A 20,731-nucleotide genomic window follows, 5' to 3' on the forward strand; every position below is an offset into this window, starting at 1 on the left:
TCCAAGCAATGGAGGGTTTTCCCCCCGATTCCCATTGACTCCAGTTTTGCTAGGGCTCCTTGATGCCATACTTTGTCAAATGCTGCCTTGATGTCAAGGGTAGTCACTCTCACCTCACCTCTTGAGTTCAGCTCTTTTGTCCATGTTTGGACCAAGGCTGTAATGGTCAGGAGCTGAGTTGCCCTGGCGGAACCCAAACTGAGTGTCACTGAGCAGGTTATTGCTGAGCAAATGCTGCTCGATGGCACTGTCGACGACACCTTGCATCACTTTTCTGATGATCGAGGGTAGACTGATGGGGCGGTAATCGGCCAGGTCGGACTTGCCCTGCTTTTTGTGGACAGGACATACCTGAACAATTTTCCACAATGCCGGGTAGATGCCAGTGTTGTAGCTGTACTGGAACAGCTTGGCCATGGGCGCAGCCAGCTTTGGAGCACAGGTCTTCAGTACTATTGCCGGAATATTGTCAGGGCCTATAGCCTTTGCAGTATCCAGTGCCTTTCACCATTTCTTGATATCACGTGGAGTGAATCAAATTGGCTGAAGACTGGCATCTGTGACGCTGGGGACCTCGGGAGGAGGCCGAGATGGATCATCCACTCGGCATTTCTGGCTGAAGATGGATGCAAATGTTTCCTAACGGCACTGTGGGTGTACCTACACCACGCGGACTGCAGTGGCTGAAGAAGGAGGTGCACCACCACTTTCTCAAGGGGGTAATTAGGGATGGGCCATAATGCAGGCCTTGCCAGAGACATCCCATGAGCAAGTAATAAAAAAAGCCGAGAGATAGACAGCATAGCAGCTATCCAAAATCACTGCTCCTAACACTTCCACCCCTTCCCATTACACTGTAAATCCCAGCCCTGCTCCCAAGTCATGGTGCTCCCCTCATCACCTCCCACACAAACACATACTGCACCCTAAACCTTTCAATCTTGCTGCCATTTTCATGCAGAACAATCAGAGGAATAAATTCATTTTATGCAACCTTTATAAAAATCAGAGGAATAATGGCAAGCTTTTAAATCAATTGCTGTCAAAACTCAATCCATTATGCAAATTTAGTAAGTAAATAAAAAAATGTTAAAACTCTTGATTGACAAAGAAAACTAACAAATCCCATTAACAAATGTATCAGGACTTGGCCAGCAGGAGCCCAGTCTGCAGCCAGTATGCAGCTCCGTGCTCCCTTTACTGCCTTGCCCTGACGTCTCCTCGCCAATATCCCATCGGTTTCACATAAAACGAACAAACTTGCATTTCTGTAGCGCCTTTCATAGCCTCAGGATGTCCCAAAGTGCTTTGTAATGCAGGAAACGCAGCAGCCAAATTGCACACAGCAAGATCCCACAAACAGCTACGATCAGATAACCTGTTTTCCTTTAAGTGATATTGGCTGAGGGGTAAATATTAGGCGAACTCCCCTGCTCTTCTTCCAAATAGCGGCCGTGGAATCTTTTACACCCACCCGAGGGGGCAGATGGGGCCTCAGCTTAATGGCTCATTCAAAAGACGGCACCTCTGACAGTGCAGCAGTCCCTCAGTGCACTCCCACTCAGGAGTGTCGAGTCTCTGGACTGGGCCGTCGTTCTCAAGAAACTGAATAAACTCAAATACCTAATTCTCAAGCCAAGTGTAAATTTGAAATGTTCACATTTCAGAGCAACAGGAAGAGCACAGCTCTTGATCTCTGAACCTCGGTTATGGCGGGAACCAGAGCAAACAGATTCAACTAGAGAACGCCAATACCATTTGGAAGGAGGCTAATGTGGGGCATAGACTTGCTGGGCCGAATGGCCTGTCCTAATGCTATAAAATGCAATGTATTTCTAGGAAATGGGACACGACTCTGACCCATGAAACAAGTGAAAGTCCAAATGTGGTGGGAGCAGCGTTTATAAGAGAGACGCTTATCTCTCCAAACCAAGAGAACAGGCTGCGCATGGCAGAGGCTAGTTGCTGAAAGGTCATATTAACAACTTGCATTTATGTAGCACCTATCAAGCAGTAAAACATCCCATAGGCGCTTCACAGGAGAAATATCAAACTGAAAGATAGGTTTTAAGGAGCATCTTAAATGGAAGACAGAGAGGTGGAGAGGCGTAGGGAGGGAATTCCTGAGTTTAGGACCCAGGCAGCTGAAGGCACGGCCACCGATGGTGGAGCGATTAAAATCAGGGACACACAAGAGGCCAGAATTGAAGAGCACGGAGATCTCAGAGGGTTGTGGGGCTGGAGGAGATTACATCGCTAGGGAGAGTGCGAGGCCATGGAGGGGCTTGAAAACAAAACATGAGAATTTCCAAATTGGGACATTGCCGGACTGGGAGCCAGTGTCGGTCGGCGAGCACCAGCCCGTGACCGACCTTCCCTCTGGGCTTTGAAGCTAAATTCCGCAGATGTTAGCGTGCAATCCTACAAAGTGGGTAAAATCCGACTAAAGCTCAAGTGAGGGAGCCGGGGGCTCGCTGCATTGTTGGAGGGGCGTCCATCCCTGTGTCGGAAAAGAAAGCGGAATAAAAGCTAATCAGCGGCCAATACCACCACGGTGGCAGTCTATTAAAACCCTCACTGCCCTGAACAGGGAAATCAAATGGATGAGAGTAGTGTTCCATTAACACAGATCCTCAAGGCACCTAATGCATCTTTACACCAAGCATCATCCGTGTGCTCCTAATGGTGGAAGACTGACAAAGTGAAGAAAGGCAAAGCATGCAGGTTGCCGTCAAAGGAAATATTCACTGACCACCCCCCCCCGCCTCACTCCCAGAGCGTTTCTGTAAGGGACTGGAAACCAGCAAAGGGGAAACCAATCCATTGTCCCCTCCATCCCAAAGATTACAAGCAGGGGCAAAAACTGGGGGAAAGGATAATTCCTTCATTCAGGAGATATTAATACAGACTTGGCTTCGCTCGGGTCAGTTAAAATCCTTTGCCTACTAGGCCTTTGTAACACAAGATGATCTGACATCATTTGGGCTGATTGCACAATTATTAAACTGCCTGGTAGAACTGTTTGTTACAGTTCCACAACAGACCACATGGAGCAGGCAGCTATTATAGACCATGGTCTGCTACAGTTTTGTATCTCTATTCCAAAACAACAACTTGCATTTATATAGCTCCTTTAACCTTGTAAAATGCCCCAGGAACAATTAGCAAACAAAATTTGACACTGGGCTACATGAGTAGATATCAGGACAGGTGACCAATAGCTTGGTGAAAGAAGCAGGTTTTATGGAGTGTGTTAAAGGACAAGGGGGAGGGGAGAGGATTGCAGAGGGAATTTCAGAGTTTCGTGTCCAGATAGCTGAAGGTACGACTGCCAATGGAGGAGCGATTAAAATCAGGGATGCACAAGAGGCCAGAATTAGAGGAGTGCAGATATCTCAAAGGGTTGTGGGGCTGCAGGAGATTACAGACATAGGGAGGGGTGAGGTCAGGGAGGGATTTGAAAACAAGGATTTGCATTTTAAAACTGAGTATTTCTGTACATGCTGCACCCCACTCTCTGCCCAAGTGCTGTGGTAAAGCACCAAGTGGAACAGGCCAGGGGCAGCGATCAGCTGCTGTGGTAACGAACGACAAAACGAAGTGTCATTTTATATAGCACACCAACGCATCTCTCCACTGCCCCCGTGCACGCTGCAGAAAATCGATTGGCACAGTCTCCCACATAGACAAATGAGAGAGAAAGTAGGCCAGGAGATCACAACCATGGCAAGCGTAAACTAATAACAATTTTCATTGCAGCTGCAGTTTTCAAATGAGGTAAACGTGACAACTGAGAATATAGAACTACAACAGCTTTGTTGAGGGAATGTCAGTGAAAGACAGGGAACAAGGGAGTGAGGGAGGATGAAGGGAAGTGAGAGAGGGGGCGAGCACGAGCCAGAGAGCGAGGGCACGAGAGAAAGGGGCGGCACAGTGGTCAGCACCGCAGCCTCACAGCTCCAGCGACCCGGGTTCAATTCTGGGTACTGCCTGTGTGGAGTTTGCAAGTTCTCCCTGTGTCTGCGTGGGTTTCCTCCGGGTGCTCCGGTTTCCTCCCACATGCCAAAAGACTTGCAGGTTGATAGGTAAATTGGCCATTAGCAATTGCCCCTAGTATAGGTAGGTGGTAGGGGAGTATAGGGACAGGTGAGGATGTGGTAGGAATATGGGATTAGTGTAGGATTAGTATAAATGGGTGGTTAATGGTCGGCACAGACTTGGTGGGCCGAAGGGCCTGTTGCAGTGCTGTATCTCTAAATCAAATCAAAAAATCAAAATCAAATCAAAGGGACAGTGGATGCGAAAGGCGGAGAGGGAGACTCAAAAGAAAAATCAAAACAGATCTGAAATTTCCTTTTCAACTACATAAGGAACAGACAAAACACCAGTATTACTCAAACCGATCCACATCAACAACACACCCACCAGACAGATCCCACATTGATGACACACATACTCTGACAGCTCCGAATCAGGACATGGGACGCCTCCATATTTGACTATTCAAAAGCTCTGGTGGTTGGGTTTTCATCTGCTACCGTCAACTCATCCGATATTTTTGTGCTGTCCATATCCTGTCCTACTTATTTATCATCGCTGTCTTCATTGACCTACACTGGCTTCTGGTATCCTAATGCCTCAAGTTTAAAATCTATTCATGAACACATCTGTCCACATCTGTAATCTACTCCAATCCCCTCAAACCTCCCCCTTCCCAGACTCTCAATCACTCCCTCCAGCCTCATGTCCAACCTTCCGTCCCTTTGTCCAATCATCAATGGTCAAACCTTCAGCCGTCTCGATCCCACTCTTTGGAATTCTCCTCCCTAAATCCTTCCACCTCCCTCTCCCCATTTACAGCTTTTAAACCTCATCTCTTTGAGTAAGTTGTTGGTGACTGGGCCCAATAGCTCTCTTGGCTCCCTTTATGCCTCATGTGTCCTGTCACATTTTACTGGTTATAAATGCATGTTGTAGTTGATTTTCCAGTCAACTTCCAGGTGGGGGACAATTTAGCTGCCAGGACACACCAGGGAGCCTGTACTCAGGCAGGCTTCGAGGCCTTCCCTGCCTGCGTGCAGCAGGAGCTGCAGGCCGCCCTATGCAGAGGTTTTCCCCTCGCGCCATCACCCACCCCGACCCCTGCCCAGTGGTGGCCAGGCTGCTGAATCGACTTTTTATTTTAAATTTGAAGAAGTTGGAGAGAGGCCACCTCTATTTTGAAGCACCCTCTCCCTCACTTACCTGCCATGGCATCTAGCTGCTGCTTTCATGCTGGAAGACCTCGGACTGGTCCTCCAGCTTCAAGCCATCAATTGACCACTCTGGGGAAAAATCACAATGAGCGACTGTTCCCCACAGAGCGTGGGCTTCGGACCCCCATTAGAGCCTGACAGCGGGGTTCAGAAACCCGTGGGGAAAATCCTGCTCTCCCCCGCCCCTGTTCCGGTGTCACTCAGACCCAAGCTGCACCCATCTTGGCCAGACACTAGGCAATGCAGAGTGAGACTGGGTAAGAGGGGAGAATGGGGAATTAATTTTTATAGTGAATAAAAAATGTGAAACAAAGTACAGTTTCTCTCTCTCTCTCTCTGTGTTATTGCCAAAGTCCCGTCAGGAAAATGAAAATTAACTCAACTGGGCTTAACGAAACACTTGAAGTTAATAGCTATGAAATTTGGCAGACACTGTGCTGTGGCGGATAGTGCAGAGCCTTGTTCTATAACTGTGCCTTAGGGATTTCCCTTATGTTTTGTTAGCTAAAAAATAAAATGGTAGCTATTAAATCCTCCCACATGTCATCAATTCACACAATACTGCTCAATCCATCAATAATATATACATGAGGGCTTTTGATAGAGTTAATAGGAAGAAACTGGCAGGAGGGTCAGTAACCAGAGGACACAAGATTTATGATAATTGGCGAAGAATCAAAGGGGAGATGAGGAGAATTATTTTACACAGCGAGTAGTGGTGATCTGGAATGTGCTGCCTGAACAGGGAGTACAAGCACTAGTAACTTTCATAGAGTTATACAGCACAGAAACAGGCCCTTCGGCCCATCGCATCTGCGCCAGCCATCAAGCCCGTCCTCATCCCATTTTCCAGCACTCGGCCCGTAGCCTTGTATGCTATGATATTTCAAGTGCTAATCTAAATGCTTCTTAAATGTTAGATCTCAAATAGGAATTGGCTAAATGCTTGCAATGGAGATATCTACAGGACTATGGGGAAAAAGCAGGGAGGGGAAGGGGGAAACAGGACTAATCGACTAGCTCTTTCAAAGAGCTGGCACAGAACATGATGGGCCGAATGGCTTCTTTCTGTGCTGTATCACTGTACGATTTACATGCATACAAACATTTAAAGTCACAATTGCCTACAACTGTGGGTGTTGATAAATGAATAAAACTCTCAAAAAAGGATAATCTCCTGTTAGAACCACACAAGAGGATGTTCTGAGCTGAATTTTTTTCTTTAGGGTCTGGTTTTCTAATCGCCAGCCCGAGAGGTCACTGCTTGTGTGTGACGATGTTGCTGCAGTAAGAGACATCAGGCTTCAAATAAAGCTTCTGTGAACAGTGCTGATTGTGCCACTCATGCCAGGGGCTGGTGCCCGTGTTTATAATCCAGGTTATTATCTACAAGTTAATGGACTTGAATTGCCTTGATTATATGGCAGATTCAACTTGAGAGGGGGGCAGGGAAGAAGCACAGGCACAAACGCACACATGACGTGCACTGTCCTGCACTGATACGGACTGTGTGTACATACACTGACCAACAGATACCATTTAAAAAATTATCTTGAATGACCCATTGGCGGAAAGATCGGTAACCAGAGGGCACTGATTTAAGGTGATTGGCAAAAGAACTAGAGGTGACATGAGGAAAAACCTTTATACACAGCGAGTGGTTAGGACCTGGAATGCTCCGCCTGAGTGTGTAGTGGAGACAGATTCAATCGAGGCTTTCAAAAGGAAACTGGATAATTATATGAAGAGAAAAAATTTGCAGGGCTACTGGGAAAGGGCGGGGGTGGGGAGTGGGACTAGCCGAGTTGCTCTTGCAGAGAGCCAGCACAGACACAACGGGCTGAATGGCCTCATTTTGTGCTGTAATAATTCTATGATTCTATGAATTGGCAGCCTCAGCGGAGCAGAATGAGAGAAGTAGTTTGCGTGGGTGTATGTGAGGAGGGATAGGTTCGAATCCATTCAGTCTCATCCGGTTGAGGAACTCACCTGAGTCACAGCAAGATCGATCATTCCCATTTTTGATGTTCATGTCTGGCCAGTTCCGACACCAACTCGTTATTACAGACAAAGCATTAGTTACAACAGAAAACAAAACACTCACACAAAAGCTAAATGCAGCACCACTGATTTAGCGGGACAGTGACATTGAAGGGGTTACGGTCACATGTCCAGCTCGGAGCCTCTGCCGTTTATCCTGGTCCTCATAGTGTAACACAACCACCGTCACGTGTTTAAACACAAGACCGACTAAGAAATAAACATTCCCTTTTACCTGCAATGCCTACTTCCTGGGGAAACTCAGCTGTCATCTCAATTTATCTTATTTCCAATAACAAATGTAGTCGGACTGGAATTTACTCTAGCTACAAGCTTGCTCATACAGTCTACAGTCAGAGATTACAGCACAGAAGGAGGCCATTCGGTTCATGTCTGTGTAAATATTAGTTCTTCAACAGGAAGCCCAATTCCCGCATTACAAAATTACAAAGAGATATTGGTAGATTAAATGAATGGGCAAAACCGTGGCAAATAGATTTCAAATGTAGGTAAATATGAGGTCGGGCACTTTGGACCAAAAGAGAATAGAAAAGGGTTCATTCTGAATGGTGAAAAGCTCGAAACAGTGCAAGTCCAAAATGACTTGGGGAGAGCGTGAATGGCAGAATAATGAACAGCTGTGTCCAAAAGCAAAAACATGAAAAACTAGTTTAAGGACAGGCAAAACAATCCAAATGGCAGTCATGGTCTTAAATTGTTGGGCTGATTCTCTCTGGACAAATGTTTTGTCTTTTACTACAACTATTACCACTCCTTTTGCCTTTTCTTCCATGACATCTTTGTCATTTAGTCTCTCCTATCACACACTTTCCATTTTGCTCTTCCTCCGCTCCCCCCTCACTTGCTCAAAACCTATTACATTTCTAACCTTTGCCAGTTCTGATGAAAGGTCATCGACCTGAAATGTTAACTCTGCTTCTCTCTCCACCGATGCTGGCCAGACCTGCTGAGTATTTGGACTCAGAGAGTCATTTACAGCACAGGAGAAGGCCATTCAGCCCATTGGGTCCAGTACTTTATTTATATTTCAGATTTCCAGCATCTGCAGTAGTTTAGAAACATAGAAAAATAGCAGCAGGAGTAGGCCATTCGGCCCTTCGAGTCTGCTCCGCCATTCAATACGATCATGGCTGATGGTCCAAACTCAGTAAGCTGTTCCCGCTCTTTCCCCGTATCCCTTGATCCCATTAGCCCTAGGAACTATATCCAACTCTTTCTTGAATATATTTAATGGCCACGATTGCTTTCTGTTGAGAATTCCACAGGTTCATCACTCTCTGGGTGAAGAAATCTCTCCTCAGCTCAGTCCTAAATGGCTTACCCATTTGCTTTTATTTTAAGAAGGATATATTGGCCTCGGAGGGTGTGCAGCATAGATTTACCAGAACTCCAAGGAGGAGAGATTACACAAACTAGGGCTGTATTCCCTGGAATTTAGAAGGGTAAGGGGTGATTTAATTAGTTTTCAAGATATTAAGGGGAACAAATAGGGTAGATAGAGAGAAACTATTTCCACTGGTTGGGGAGTCCAGGTCTACAGGGTGGAGTCTAAAAATTAGAGCCAGACCTTTCAGCAGTGAAATTAGGAAACACTTCTTCACGCAAAGGGTGTAAGACATTAATCAGCCGTGGAAAGGCAGTTTGTTGTCATAGCTGTCGGGGGGGGAAGAGAGGCCTTGCAAATTAAAATGTTGCATCATGGGCCACACCCCCCCTTGGCCACCGCCGAACTTCCCTCACTGCCGCTGTACAGTGGCTGCGGAGGCACACACAGGAGGAAGGAAGGCTACTGTGTCTCTGCCCCTCTCCCCGCCAGGGCCTGGCCCTGCTAAGCACACCTTCACACTGAGAAAGCAAATATTGGGAGAGGAGGAGGGGGAGGGGAGGAAAGGGTTTTGGGGGGGGGGGTCAGGGGGAAGGAGAGAAGGAAAGGGGGGGGGGGAAATGGAGAGAAGGAAAGGGGGAATAGAGAGAGGGAGAAGGCAGAAAGCAGGGGATAAGGAGGGGGGAGAAGGAGGGAAGAGAGAGGGGGAGTGGAGGAGAGAGTGGGAGAGAGGGGATGTAACACACTTTGATATTTTCTGTATCTACAATACATTTCTAATCCGACAGCTACACGCAGTTTCCAGCAACCTGTCTCTAGTCTAAATTATTACGACAGTTCATTATTAAAGTGTTCCTGAGGAGCCGTCTCAACGATCTGCAGCCAGAAAGTAGGTAAAAGGTTTTATAAATCAAAACCCATTATATTCTATCCATGACTTTAAATATCTAGCGAAAGAAAAAGAGCAAAACAAAATAATACAGAACGTAGGCGCTCAAAAAAAAAGAGAATTACAGGTCTTTCTGCACAGAACATTCCCTTTCATTTCCACAGATTTAATTTTTATTTTACTTAGGCAGGACAATTAAGAATTCTATCCCCCTGCTGTGAAATCACAGTCTGTAATTATCAACCCTTTCCTGGGTTACAATTCAGTTTGCTGAATGTCATTGGAGATGAACTCTGGCTCGTGGCCCATTGACCCCCGACCCCTACCCCAGTGACCAATGCTCCCCCCTAAAATGTCATTTGTTGCGTCTGGCCAGTTTTCCCAATATGTGGTACCTTTTCTTTTTACACGCATGTTATTTAACACAGAACAAGGCCTGCACGGAACCTTCCAGGTTGTTGCGTGGATGCACACACACGAAGCTTGGCAGGAACGCTGCCAATGACCATCGGTCTAACAGGTCTGGACACCCCCTCCCCCATCACCCCAGCCCATGTGCCAGCAGTGCCCACATTCACTGCAACACCTTCCCTCAGCAGCTGCACTCACGAGCAAATTACAGACTCCCACAGAGCTGCTAGCGCTGAGGAGAGCTTTGCTGCCAGGAGGCAGATTTGCTGTAGGTAAAAAAACACAAAATAGAAACACCATTTTATATAATCGGTCTATATCTCAACCCCATCCAACCAATCACAGTACCCGCACATGGATCAGCTTTATCTGCCAACATCCATGAAGTGCAAGGCACCTGGGAAAATTAAAGGGCCACCATGCACTTAAGGCCACACGTATACGGTGTTAGCCGTGGCTCAGTGGGCATCTGGGTCAGAAGATCGCAGGTTCAAGTCCCACTGAGGATAATAATCCAGGCTGACTCTCCCAGTGCAGTACTGAGGGAGTGCTACACTGTTGGGGGTGCCGTCTTCCAGGTGAGACCTTAAATAGAAGGCCCCGTCTGTCCTCTCAGGTGGAAGGCAACGAGTGGGAGCTTTTACATCCCTTAACCAACACGGGATCAGTGGGTGGGAGGTGGCATCGTGGAGACAGTGGTGTAGTGGTAATGTCACTGGACTAGTAATCCAGAAGCCCAGGCTAATGCCCTGGGGACACGGGTTCAAATCCCACCATGGCAGCTGGTGAAATTTAAATTCAATTAATTAATAAATTTAAATTAATCAAAACAAAATCTGGAATTGAAAGCTAGACTCATTAATGGTGCCATGAAACTTCAATGATTGTGGTAAAAACCTATCTGGTTCACTAATGCCCTGTAGGGAAGGAAATCGGTCATCCTTACCCAAAATAAAAACAGAAAGTTAACGTTTCAGGCGTGTGACCTTCTATCAGTTAACTCGGTTTCTCTCTCCACAGAAGCTGCCTGAGCTGCTGCGTATTTCCAGCACTTTCTGTTTTTACTTCAGATTCCCAGCATCTGCAGTATTTTGCTTTTATATTAGTGTCGTCCTTACCCGGTCCGGCCTACATGTGACTCCAGACCGACAGCCATGTGGTCGACTCTTAAATGTCATTGAAATGGCCTAGCAAGCTCAGTTCAAAGGCAATTAGGGATGAGTAACAAATGCTGGCCTTGCCAGGGACACACACATCCCATGAAAGAATTAAAAAATAAGATGTGGGTGAGTGGAGGACAGCTGTTATAACTGCTCCTGTGCAAGCAGCATTAAAGGATGAGGTAGACCCCCCCACCCTCAACCTCTGCTGGAATGGGAGCATCCATGGACATGGAGAGTGCCAGGCTCATTGGAAATGCCTCCCAGAGCCAAATAGCCAGGCCGACACACTCAATCAGTGCTTGCAGACACCAGAGAGCAAGCAAATCAAGTTTTCCTGTGTTGCAGCAATAAGGAAATATTTTGGGGTGCAGACACATTGGAAATGTGTTTCGGCTTTATGGTGTTTCTGGTTGCCAGATGTTGCAAAGAATCACACTTGAAACTTGGAAAAGGCTGCAGTCAGTCTGGTTTATTAACAGGCTTCCAGTTCTCCAGAGACACGAGGAAGGAGTCACTCAAAAAGGAAATAGTGAGAGTTCAGGGCCAACATATTCCCGTAAAGGTGAAGGGTAAGACCAATAAGTCCAGGGAACTCTGAATGTCAAGGATATAGAGGATTGGATAAGGAAGAAAAGAGGCTTATGGCAGATTCAGAGTGCTGGAAACAGCGGAGGCCCTAGAGGAGTATAGAAAGTATAGGGGGGTATTCTAAAAAGTAATTAGGAGAGCAAAGAGGGGGCATGAAAAACACTGGTGGGCAAGATAAAGGAACATTCCAAGGCTTTTTATAAGTATATTAAGGGCAAGAGGATAACCAGGGAAAGAGTAGGGCCAATTAGGGACCAAAGTGGCAATATGCATGTGGAGCCTGAGGACATAGGTGAGATTTTAAATGATTACTTTTCATCTGTTTTCACTGTGGAGAAGGACGGTGTAGGTGTAGCGATCAGGGAGGGGGATTGTGATATACTTGAACAAATTAGCATTGCAAGGGAGGAGGTATTAGTGGTCTTAGCAGGCTTAAAAGTGGATAAATCCCCAGGCCCAGATGAGATGTATCCCAGGCTGCTATGTGAGGCAAGGGAGGAGATAGCAGGGGCTCGGACACAAATTTTCAGATCATCTCTGGCCACAGGAGAGGTACCAGAGGACTAGAGGACAGCAAATGTGGTACCATTGTTCAAGAAGGATAGCAGGGATAAACCAGGTAATTACAGGCCAGTGAATCCAACATCAGTGGTAGGGAAACTATTGGAAAAAATTCTGAGGGACGGGATTAATCTCCCCTTGGAGAAGCAGGGATTAATCAGGGATAGTCAGCATGGCTTTGTCAGGGGGAGATCATGTCTAACAAATTTGATTGAATTTTTTCGAGGAGGTGACTAGGTGTGTAGATGAGGGTAAAGCAGTTGATGTAGTCTACATGGACTTCAGTAAGACTTTTGATAAGGTCCTGCATGGGAGATTGGTTAAGAAGGTAAGAGCCCATTGGATCCAGGATAATTTGGCAAATTGGATCCAAAATTGGCTTCGTGGCAGAAGGCAGAGGGTAATGGTCGAGGGTTGTTTTTGCGACTGGAAGCCTGTGACGAGTGGTGTACTGCAGGGATCGGTGCTGGGACCCTTGCTGTTTGTAGTGTACATTAATGATTTAGACGTGAATATGGGAGGTATGATCAGTAAGTTCGCAGATGACACAAAGATTGGCTGGTAAGATGGGCGGAGCAGTGGCAAATGGAATTTAATCCTGAGAAGTGTGAGGTGATGTACTTTGGGAGGACTAACAAGGCAAGGGAATATACAATGAATGGTAGAACCCTAGGAAGTACAGAAGGTCAGAGGGACCTTGGTGTACTTGTCCATAGATCACTGAAGGCAGCAGCACAGGTAGATAGATGGTTAGGAAGGCATATTAGATACTTGCCTTTATTAGCTGAGGCATAGAATCTAAGAGCAGGGAGGGTATGATGGAGCTGTATAGAACATTAGTTAGGCCACAGCTGGAGTACTGTGTACAGTTCTGGGCACCACACTATAGGAAGGATGTGATTGCACTGGAGAGGGTGCAGAGGAGATTCACCAGGATGTTGCCTGGGCTGCAGCATTTCAGCTACGAAGAGAGACTGAGAAGGCTAGGGTTGTTTACCTTAGAGCAGAGAAGGCTGAGGGGGGACCTGATTGAGGTATACAAAATTATGAGGGGCATAGATAGGGTAGATAGGAAGAAACTTTTTCCCTTAGCGGAGGTGTCAATAACCAGGAGGCATTGATTTAAGGTAAGGGGCAGGAGGTTTAGAGGGGATTTGAGGAAAAAAAACTTTTCACCCAGAGGGTGGTTGGAATCTGGAACACACTGCCTGAAGAGGTGGTAGAGGCAGGAACCCTCACAACATTGAAGAAGTATTTAGATGAGCACTTGAAACGCCATAGCATACAAGGCTACTGGCCAAGTGCTGGAAAATGGGATTAGAATAGATAGGCTTGATGGCTGGCACAGACACGATGGGCCGAAGGGCCTGTTTCTGTGCTGTATGACTCTATGACTATAAGAAAAGTTGCTCAGCAGAGAGTAACATACTGCTGTACACTATCGGAGAGGTTAATGAGTCAGAGATTATAGCATACCTAATGACATTATTCAATTTGTAAAATGGGGCTGTAAACTAATTAGTTGCTTGAGAAGAATGTTAATAAATGCTAGAATCCAAAGCTGAACAACAAGGGCTGGACTACTGCCAGGCTCGAATAGTGGAAGAGTTCTCCGCAGACGGCCAGAGCTGGCTCATTTAAAATCAGTTGTTTACCATTTCCAATCTGCTCAAGAGGCCCTGGGATTGAGTCAAGGTCTGAGTGGGATTGCTCCCAATTGTCAAAAAATAGACACTCTGCGGGCGCCATATTCCACATCGGGTATTTGTGCCTGAAGCCAGTTGGAATCATAATCCGGAGCACGCTTGCTCACACTCACACCTCCAGTTCACTGTCTGTGACAATTACGTCACTGCAGCAAGACCTTGTAGGTGTTAACAGTAACATATGGACACACACACGTACACATTGGAATAGGAAGAGGGCCATTTAGTCCAAGCATGACTGATCAGAAACTCAACTCTGTCTATTCACCTTGATATCCTGATCTAACAAAAATCTGTCAATCTCAGTTTTTAAATTTTCAATTGCCCCCCAGCCTCAACAAATTCTTTGGGTGGAGAGAGTTCCAGATTCCCACTCCCCTTTGTGTGAAGGGGTGCTTCCTGACATCACCCCTGAACGGCCTGGCTCAAACTTTAAGGTTTTGCCCCCTTGTTCTGGACTTACCCCGTCAGAGGAAATAGTTTCTGTCAACTTATTTCATTCCCTTAAATCTCTTCAATTAGATCTCCCTTTAATCTTCTATACTCAAGAGAATACAAGCCTAGTTTATTCAGCCTGTCTTGATAATTTAATGTACACACTGTTTGCTGTACTGGGAGCACTGATTCATTTGGAAAGTTATTTCAGATAGTGGTGTCAGCTGTGCCTCTGTGGGAGGCACTCTCATCTCCGAGTCAGAACATTGGATATTCAAGTCCCACTTCAGAGACACCAGCAGACAATCCAGTTCGTGGTGCAGTACTGAGGGAGTGCAGCACTGTAGGAGGTGCCATCCTTCCGATGAGATGTTAAACCGAGGCCCCACATGCCTCCTCTTGTCAAAGATACAACAGTGCTATTTCAACAAACTGTGTGGGCATTCGCTGTGTATTCCAGGCCAATATTTATCCCTGAAAAACAGGTGATCTGAACATTATCTGTTTATGGGAGCTTGCTGTGCATAAATTGGCTGCCAGGTTTCCACCATGACAATAGTGATGATGCTTCATAACCATGTTTCATTGGTTGTAAAGCAATTTGGGGCAATGAAAGGCGCTATATAAATGCAAATCTTTCTTTTTACTTTCAAAAAAGAAAAAAGACTTGCATTTATATAGCGCCTTTCATGACCTCAGGATGTCCCAAAGTGCGTTACAGCCAATGAAGTATTGTTTTGAAGTGTCATCATTGTTGTCATGTTGGAAATAGGGCAGCCAATTTGCACACAGCAAGCTCCCACAAACAGCAATGTCATAATGACCAGATAATCTGTTTTTTGTGATGTTGGTTGAGGGATAATTATTGACCCTGAACACCAGGTGCCAATGACCCTGAACTCCCCTACTCCTCTTCGAAATAGTGCCATGGGAGCTTTTACATCCACCTGAGGGGGCAGATGACGCCTCGGTTTAACATCACATCGAAAACACAGAACCTCTGACTGTGCAGCACTCCCTCAGTGCTACACTGGAGGGTCAGCCTAGATTTTTGTCCTCAAGTCTTGGAGTGGGATTTGAACCCATAGAGGTGAGAGTGCAATCTACTGAGCCACAGCTGACACTTCAACATTGATAAGCTATTCAAGGCGGTTCTTGACTGCTATATTTATTTTTTATACTAATTGGCTTTGAGATCTCACCATAAGGGGTCCCTGGTCCAAACTCACTGGCTGCATCGATCATGTACTGTCCTAACAGCTCGCCATTGGTGATCCGTGAGGGAATCTTGCGGTCAAGCTTTTCATAAAGGAATTCTTCAATTCGAGCACCTGGAGTGAGTAAAGGAACAGAATTAGCCCCAGTTTGTTAACCTGCTTCATACTTGGAGAGTATTGCCCCTAAACCCCCCACACAACCTTACCCCCCCCAGACATCACACAAAACTGTTCAACACCCTCCCCCACTCCCCAATGCTTGATAACACTCCTCAAATTGAGGAGTTAACCACATCCCCTCTACACAAGACAGTCCACAATCTGATCGATACAGCAAAGGTGGTGTCCATTTGGCCTTCATGCTTGACAGAGTCAGTATGGCACACAAGGTGCCCATTTGGCCCATCTAGTCCATGCTGGCTCACCGTAGAGCAATCCAATCAGTCCCATTCCCTTGCTCTATCCCTGTAGCTCCGCAAGTTTATTTCCCTCAAGTGCCTATCCAATTTCCTTTTCAAACCATTCATCGTCTCTGCTTCCACCACCCTCATAGGCAGCGCGTTCCAGGTCATTACCACTCGCTGCGTAAAAAAGGTTCTCCCTCACATCCCTCCTACTGTCTCTTTGATAGAGCTCTCTAATTAGTCCCACTCCCCTGCTCTTTCCCCATAGCCCTGCAATTTGTTTCCCTGTAACTATCTATCCAACTCCCTTTTGAAAGTTACTATTGAATTTGCTTCCACCGCCCTTTCAGGCAGCGCGTTCCAGATCACAACAACTCACCGTGTAACAAAAAACTTCTCATCTTTCCCCACGGTTCCTTTTACCAATCACATTAAACTGGTGTTCTCTGGATACCAACCCTCCTGCCAGCGCAAACTGCTTCTCTTTATTTGCTCTACCAAAACCTTCATGATTTTGAACACCTCTCAACTTTCTCCTTAACCTTCTGTCACGTTAGGACCCCACCTGCCAAGAATGAGGCACATTAATTCTCTCATGAACATTGATTTTAAACTGCTGCTGGAGCGAGAAAATGACTTGTTAAACAGATCAGCCGTGGCTAGAAAAATACATTTGCATATTAACAGAAATTGCTTGGAAGCACAAAGGACCATTCCCTGACACATTCAACCCACAATGGACCTTGATCACCAGGTATTGTGTGTAAGAGGAGCATTCCAGAGGCTGCTAAGGTGATACAATCCAGGACTGGTTAGACCAGCTAGTCACATGACTAACTGGCTGTTCCAGGGTCTTTTGAACTAGAATCAGAGTGTTTGAACTCAAAGACAATTTATTCCTGGACTGAGAAGATCTCCTTCCTGCCTGCTCCCATCTCTTTCTCACAAGCCTCTGAATCCACTGAAGACACATTAGAATTAGAACATTACAGCGCAGTACAGGCCCTTCGGCCCTCGATGTTGCGCCGATCATCTGACCTACACTATTCCATTTTCATCCATATGTCTATCCAATGACCACTTAAATGCCCTTAAAGTTGGCGAGTCTACTACTGTTGCAGGCAGGGCGTTCCACGCCCCTACTACTCTCTGCGTAAAGAAACTACCTCTGACATCTGTCCTATATCTTTCACCCCTCAACTTAAAGCTATGTCCCCTCGTGTTTGCCATCATCATCCGAGGAAAAAGACTCTCACTATCCACCCTATCTAACCCTCTGATTATCTTGTATGTCTCTATTAAGTCACCTCTCCTCCTCCTTCTCTCTAACGAAAACAACCCCAAGTCCCTCAGCCTTTCCTCGTAAGACCTTCCTTCCATACCAGGCAACATCCTAGTAAATCTCCTCTGCACCCTTTCCAAAGCTTCCACATCCTTCCTATAATGCGGTGACCAGAACTGCACGCAATACTCAAGGTGCGGCCTCACCAGAGTTTTGTACAGCTGCATCATGACCTCGTGGCTCCGAAACTCGACCCCCCTACTAATAAAAGCTAACACACCATATACCTTCTTAACAGCCCTATTAACCTGGGTAGCAACTTTCAGGGATTTATGTACCTGGACACCAAGATCTCTCTGCTCATCTACACTACCAAGAATCTTCCCATTAGCCCAGTACTCTGCATTGCTGTTACTCCTTCCAAAGTGAATCACCTCACACTTCTCCGCATTAAACTCCATTTGCCATCTCTCAGCCCAGCTCTGCAGCCTATCTATGTCCCTCTGTACCCTACAACATCCTTCGGCACTATCCACAACTCCACCGACCTTCGTGTCATCCGCAAATTTACTAACCCACCCTTCTACACCTTCATCCAGGTCATTTATAAAAATGACAAACAGCAGTGGCCCCAAAACAGAACCTTGCGGTACACCACTAGTAACTAAACTCCAGGATGAACATTTGCCATCAACCACCACCCTCTGTCTTCTTTCAGCTAGCCAATTTCTGATCCAAAGCTCTAAATCACCTTCAACACCCGTATTTTCTGCAATAGCCTACCGTGGGGAACCTTATCAAACGCCTTACTGAAATCCATATACACCACATCCACGGCTTTACCCTCATCCACCTGTTTGGTCACCTTCTCGAAAAACTCAATAAGGTTTGTGAGGCACGACCTACCTTTCACAAAACCATGCTGACTATCGCAAATGAACTTATTCTTTTCAAGATGATTATAAATCCTATCTCTTATAACCCTTTCCAACATTTTACCCACAACCGAACATGAACCCCAAGAGAGAAGTCTCCTACAGCGAACAAGGTTTAAGAAGAATACTGGGCCCCAGCGAAAAGCAAGATCTACCTACAATCAAGGACTCTCCAGTGAGCTTGAAGAACCGTAACGAAACCGCTTCAGATATTGCCTCAAACTTTTCCACTTTACTTTTCTTCTGCTCTTTTCTGTCTCTATTTGCATGTGTGTATCGCATATGCTTGCTAGCATGGGCGTGTCGTGAATCTGTAGGCGTCAACCGAATTAGAGTTTAAGTTTACAAACCTGTTTGTGCTGGTTTCTTTGCCTTATAATTGAAAAGCAGTGAACAAGGATTCACCAAGGGGGAGCTAAAAACACGGGTGTGTTTAAAATTAAACCAGGTGAAGGCTGAGAGGGAGCCGTAGACCTTTCTCACCTGGTCCTAACACCTTCTCTGCTCCTAAGGAGGCACTCCCGGTTTCTCTAGTCTCTCCACAAACCGCAGTTTTGTGCAGTAATAAAAACAAGTAAGTGCTGGAAATACTCAGCAGGTCTGGCAGCATCTGTGGAGAGAGAAGCAGAGTTAACGTTTCAGGTCAGTGACCCTTCATCGGTAACCCTGACGGGATGTGTCGGTATTCAAGGCTGCTGCACGCAGGATCCAAATAGAAAGTCAGATTTTACACTTCACAAGAAGTCAGAATATCTCAGTAGAGGGAACCCCAGCTGACGTTCCCCTCTCAACTGTAGCTGTTTTGATGGAGATGTTTAAAATTATAACAGGACGGGACAGGACAGTGAGAAACTGGTTCCAGTGATTGAGGGGATCTAGAATGAGGAGACAGTGATATAAGATTAAATGCAAGATTTGGGACAGAGATCAGGAGGAACCATTTTACTCAAGGGTTGTGAGGCTGTGGAATGCACTTAGTGATTGAAGCAGAGATCAACATTAAAGAGGTTAGACAGGTGGATGAAGGAGAAATGGGCTACAGGAATAGGGCAGACACCTCGGAGCAGGACTGCTGCTGGTGTGGAGGTTAAAGACTAGTATGGACTAGTTGGGCTGAATGGCCCATTTCTGTGTTGTAGTTTCTATCTAATATTTTACATGTAGGAATAGAATTGAAAAGGAGAGTTTATGTTAAACTTGTATGGAATCTTGGTTAGACCACGTTTCGAACTGATCACAGTTCTGCCTCCATTACTAAGTAAAAAGAGGCACTGGAAAAAGTGCAAAAAAAAAAAAGTTTTGAAAGGACGATCTGAGAGGGTAAACCGAACAGGAAAGACTGAACAGGGCGGGGAGCTTCTCTCCAAGAGGTCTTTTAAATGATGAAGGGATTTGATAGGGTAGGTGGGGAGAAGATATTTTCATATGTAGGAGAGACCAGAACTAGGGGCCATCAATGTAAGATAGTCACTAATAAATCCAATAGGGAATTCAGGAGAAACCTCTTTACCCAGAGAGTGGAACTCACTACCACAGTGAGTAGTTGAGGTGAATAGTATTAATGAATTTGAGGGGAAGCTGGATAAACACATGAGGGAGAGAGGAATAGAAGGATAGGCTGATAGAGTGAGATGAAGAGGGGTGGAAGACGACTTGTGCGATGTAGATCGAAAGCAAGTCTAACAGAGGTTCCACACAGTGTATAGACTCTATAGAAGATCTACGAAGACAGCAATTGGCAGGACTGCTGTGGGAATGTTACCTTGTAACAAGGATGGTAAAAATGGCTTAAACATCTAACACAAGGAGGAAGCATTTGAAATAAAACCCTCAAAGCAATATCGAGTTACTATCCCCACCCGATCGGACGGGGTGCAGTGCAGGTTCTCCCTATTGATACTGAGGCTAAAGGGTTAAATTACGAGGACAGATTGTATGAACCTGTATTCCCTTGAGTTGAGAAGGTTGAGGGGCAATCTGATCAAGATGTTTAAAATGATTTAAAATGGGTCATGAATAGAGTTGATGCTATTTCCTCTGGTCCGGGAGTCCAGAGCAAGGGGGAACAACATTAAAATGACAGACAGGCCATTCAGGAGAGAGATCTAGAAGCATCTTTTTACACAAAGGACTGATCTGGAACTTTCACCCCTAGTAAACTGTGGATATTGAGGGTCAATTGAATCTTACAAGACTGAGATTGATAGATTTTAATTGGGTAAGGGGATTAAGGGATATGCAGCAAAGGCAGGTAACTGGAGTTTGAGGTACAGATCAGCCATGTTCTGATTGAATGGCAGAATGAACTTGAGGGGCTGAAAGGCCTCCTCTTATTCCGATGATTTATCGGACTGGACCAGGACAAAAGTCTAGAAATGACACAGTTGCGCTGGTCTGGGCTCATAAAATTATTTATGATCAAGGCACATAGAATGTTTGGAAACCAGGCCATGTGTAAGCACTTAATCTTCACGCCTCTGTGCAGTAGTTGCACTGTATC

The 20,731-nt window shown here is 45.8% G+C and overlaps 1 protein-coding gene across 4 annotated transcripts in view; it reads right to left on the bottom strand.

The window, feature by feature from the left end:
- The window catches only part of LOC137347604 (endophilin-B2-like), a 102,060-nt gene that overhangs the window by 37,783 nt on the left and 43,546 nt on the right, over positions 1-20,731 (bottom strand). For all 4 annotated transcript variants that reach the window (XM_068012159.1, XM_068012158.1, XM_068012157.1 and 1 more), the window contains exon 3: positions 15,596-15,724. In XM_068012159.1, coding sequence (XP_067868260.1) covers positions 15,596-15,724 — 129 coding nt within the window. The remainder of the gene's footprint in view (positions 1-15,595; positions 15,725-20,731) is intronic.

The sequence above is a fragment of the Heterodontus francisci genome, chromosome 32 (genome assembly GCF_036365525.1).
Source record: "Heterodontus francisci isolate sHetFra1 chromosome 32, sHetFra1.hap1, whole genome shotgun sequence".
Classification (NCBI taxonomy): domain Eukaryota; kingdom Metazoa; phylum Chordata; class Chondrichthyes; order Heterodontiformes; family Heterodontidae; genus Heterodontus; species Heterodontus francisci.